Source organism: Embiotoca jacksoni, unplaced genomic scaffold, assembly GCF_022577435.1.
Source record: "Embiotoca jacksoni isolate LCO1_2020_lvr unplaced genomic scaffold, fEmbJac1.0.p SCAF_1, whole genome shotgun sequence".
NCBI lineage: Eukaryota > Metazoa > Chordata > Actinopteri > Embiotocidae > Embiotoca > Embiotoca jacksoni.
In genome coordinates this window covers 24,904,312-24,908,772 of record NW_027185229.1, presented here as the reverse complement: position 1 = coordinate 24,908,772, position 4,461 = coordinate 24,904,312, and the positions used below count along the sequence as shown (strand labels likewise).

Here is a 4,461-nt window from a genome sequence, read left to right as displayed (position 1 = left end):
ATGAAGACCACACTCGCCACCGTTGCTCTCCTCGTCCTGGCTCTCGGCTGGACCTCTGAAGCCGTGCAAGTTGAAGTAAGTACCTGACCTGATTTACTCCAGCCTCCACAATGATATTTATTATACATACTAATGTTATTTATGATATGACTCTGACGGATTGCAAACTAAACTAAAGCTCTGCCAACTCATTGCCACGCGTTGTCATAATATATTTCAACCTGTGCTTTTGGGTTAAGTTCTCTAATGCAACGTGTGCTGCTTCTTCCAGGAGAATGGATTGTCTTTCTCACTGGAAGCCGTCAAGAGGCTTCAGGAGCTGACGGAGAGCAGCGATGACAAAGGACAACACAGCCCGCGTCTCAATGCGAGCGCCTTGTCCCTGTGCGCCCACCCCATGCTCCCACAGGAGCTGCTGCCCCTCTGCAGGCAGAGAGGAGCATCTGCATCCCTCGTCAGACTAGGTGAGGCGATTGTCAAGCGAACAGTCTGCCTGAGTTTGGAGGCAGCATGTCAGGTCATGAATATTCAGTTTACGGGTGATTCATCAGTGCAGCTGATCTGTCTTCTTCTTTGTCTTTGTATTAGCTGTGGTTCCCATTGACGTCTGCGAGATCTGCGCATTTGCCGCCTGCACTGGCTGCTAAACAAACACAGCAAGCCAGGAACACCTTGCTCAGCTTACGTCTTGTGATTTTTATTTTTTTTTCCTTCCATCCCCCTCAAACCTATTTGAATCTGCAAAGTTGGCCACTTGACACATTTTGTCACCAAAAATGTCCCCAAAAAGAAAAGAATCAGACAAGCTCAGGAATGTCTTGCAAACTGTTACTTAAAATCATATTTAGCCTTTTATTTTTTTTTTTATAGGCAGTTCTTCAGCATACATTTTAATTTTTGATTCTATAATATTTGTTACATTTCTATCTTACCTTGCTTTATATACGTTTTTAAAGAGATGTTTTCTTTTTTTCATTTTTCATTAATATTGTTTGGAATAAAAAGCATTCAAGTATAGATCATGTGTACATTGTGCTCTTTCCTACAAATGCAAACACTCTGGTACTATTTGTAGTACTACAGTACACGGTAACAACATGTTCTTAGTTGTGGAAAATGTGTCTTCATTTTTCTGTCCATAAGTGAGGGAAAACATGAAAAACTGACATTGTCCCAACCGTATTATCACCATAATGTATATATTATTACCAAATACTCAGAGCAACATTAACGCTCATTTTAACATTGTGTTTGTGGTCAGTTGATGACTCCTGAAAACCTCATCTAAATATTCTTTCTCTACTTTCTTTCTTTCAATGTTCCGGACAGTGAGTAATTTATTTTATGCAGCTAAACTATCTCATTACACAGATTTTCCATGGTGCCAGTGGACTATCAAAATTTAAAAAAAAAAAAAAAAAAAAAACAGCTCTGAAGCCTACTATATGTTTACTGGCTTGATGCCTGAATAATAATGATGTGATAAACTAAAAAAAAGATGCACACAAGGCAGAAGTTATCAATTTGAAATAACGTGATGCGTATAAAATGGAGAGAGAGGCTTTACATGGTTTGACTCCTATTAAACATGATCAAGGTGATAAAAACCGTCAAACATACCAGCAGCCATGGTGAAGAACTTAAAGTTCTGAAAAACAAATTCCTCGTCCAAGCATCAGTCAAACTAGGTTTACATGAGGAGACAAACTACACTGAGAAAGCCTAAAAGCTTTGCACAGTAGTGTACACCGTCCAGCCAGTTTACAGTTACACAATACATCCTTGGGAAAAAAGCCAATGAAAAGTTATCACTGTCTTTATTGATTTTTCAACCAATACTTGGCTTGTTACGTTGTTTTTATTGACAGACAATTATAGTCATTGTGTCGATGTGTATTTTAATGGAGACAGAAAATTGTGGTGCCACAAAACCCGTATTACAAAACATATCCTTATACCACTCTTACTTCTGTCAACTCCATAGTGAGTGATTGTCGCAATAGTTGCTTTTGCATTTAGCTCATTTTCTTAAATAGGATTTTGGAAATCATTTTTCATATAAACATGGGAAAAAGACAGGTCTAAAATTCTTGTTGTGATTAGAAACTTGTAATGCTGCTGTCCTGTCCAGGTGTCCTTTGAAATTGAGGTTGCTAATATCAATGGGACTTATGGGGTAATTAAAGGTTAAATTGAATAAACATGTATATACATTTTGAATGTCCTGTTATCCATCTTGTCCATTTTCCCACAGTGCATTGACAAAAAACTATTTAAATCATCAAAGGATTTGGGTCTCTCACGTAGGCTTTATATAAAACTGGTCGTAGTCTCCGGTTCTGAAATGAAAAGCCGATGCAGAAATGCCTTAAAGTGCAATACCACCAAGGGCCACGAGGGGGCCGGCCAAAAAACCTCTGGCTTCATTAGACCACTATTCAAAACAAGTAAACTCTGGGTCAGCAAATGTTTTCGACTAGTCACGTGACATCAGTCACTAAATTCACTGTTACTTGTCAACATTGTGGGGGTCCTTCTGAAAATAATTATATAATCAATAGCAAATGAGATATTAGGCCTCAAACAGAGCTATGTTTGGAGGCGTGCCTGGTTTGATTGACAGGCCTGGGGTGCAGTCAGGTTTCTGGCATCTTGTGCTCCAGTCACTTTATTCTCTTTGGTGGCAGCTATGGTGTTGAGGAGTACTTGCAGCTGTGTTTTTGGACTTAATCTCCCACAATTCAAAACAGTGTCTTCTGTATGATGTCTGTGTTCTTGCACTCGTTGTTGAAGTTTCATCATTCATGTAGTCATTGAACTTTTCTTTCTTTGTTCAGCCTTTTACACCGTTTACTTGCCACACAAGCAGAGAGCAAAATACATGTTCTTTCTTTTCTTCTTCATCTCTTTCTTCTTTTTCTCAATGAGTTGCTTCACCAGCAGCAAATGCAAGTTCTTTCATCAGTGGGCCACAGGCTCAGTCGCCATTGTTTTACCTAAATGGCGATAAATAGTAACTTTAGTGACAATTATATGAATGAAAGTTTTACTTCAAAGTGCACATTTGGGCAATTTTTTTGGGGCCCACTATTAAATGTTTTAAAATAAACACAGTGATGGTTTTGGTCTGTTGGCCGGTCCTCCGTGGCAGCATCACAATTGAACCCCAGTTCGAAACAGTCCTTTTTCACTCTCGCTTCTCAAATCAGTTGTTCTCAGTTTGGATCAGCATAAGAACAAACAGTCTGTCTTAAGGTTATAACCAAGAAGCACACATATCGAGGTTAAAACATTGATTTCCTCCTTTGACTCAGCGAGAGTGAAGCCTGTAAAAACAGGTCGATTGTGTGACTTTGACTTCTGAAACAATGCCTGCGGCTTCATACATACAGTCAGCCTGCAATTCACTGTAGATGGAAGAGCTCTTGACTCTGACTCACAATGACATCGTAAATTTGACCCTGACTCAATGTCGAACTTGGGAAGAAAGCAGCTCCCACACACCAACGTCATCTTATCTGTCTCACTTCTTACTTTTCTCATTTTTGCTTTTATTATTTTGAAATAAGTAACTTTTGACCTGGCTGTTTTTAGCATTTTAAGCTTGGAGGAACTTTGCGAGATCTACAAGTGTATAAGGGAACACATTTCAACTCCTAAATATAACAATTCAACTTTCTTAGAGGATTACTTATATTGAGGCAATTATTTTTTGTATTTCAAATTTTCAGAAATTTTACATTTTAAAGTGCAAAAGAGGGTTTGTTTACACATCATGCATAGACTGATTTATATAACATTTTAATATGCAAACTTTTTTGTGATTTTAGGGGGAATTTACAGAAATATATGGACAGTGTGGTAAGATAAACACCTAAATATGTTGTTTGGGATATTTTCTTTCCACGAGTCTGAAAGAGAACATGTTGTGGACACAAAATGGCCCAAAATATAAGAACTGACCGGTGCATGAAAAAACAGTTTCAGCCTTGCGCGTTGCCTTAAAGTGAATATCTCTGTCCAACCAAACCAAACAAAAAGTTATAATTTCTGTCCCGAAAATGACAACACATTAGGCCGAGTGAAAAAGCTCTGTACATACATGGCAGCTTCCTTATCAAGACAGCCCTGTGACGTCTATCTGGGAGAGAGAGAGGCGAGGTGATGAGATTTATTAGGTGGCATTGAGACATCTGGTGCGTTAGTCTAAAACCCAAAGTCAATAATGAAATTTCGTGCTGCCGGAGGAAACAACACGGATGGAGGCTGTAAACAAATTACAGAAGACTGGATGGGAACCAAACAAAAAAAGAGGATCCACGGCACCTGCAGTGTGGGAACATGTGGTTATATCTGACCAGTCGCTGCCCCTTCTACCTTTGCTCCCTCTCACACTGACACTCGTCTTTGTTAATAAATGACAGACTAATCTGTCTGAACACTTTATAAGAGGCAGCGCAG

General features: G+C 39.1%; 1 protein-coding gene across 1 annotated transcript; it reads left to right on the top strand.

Annotated features, from left to right (window-relative positions):
* Nucleotides 1-647, top strand: LOC138199973 (guanylin). Its single transcript, XM_069152312.1, has 3 exons — nucleotides 1-75; nucleotides 272-464; nucleotides 589-647. The coding sequence occupies exons 1-3, from the start codon at nucleotides 1-3 to the stop codon at nucleotides 645-647; spliced, it is 327 nt and encodes a 108-aa protein (XP_069008413.1).
* The last annotated feature ends 3,814 nt before the right edge of the window (nucleotides 648-4,461 follow it).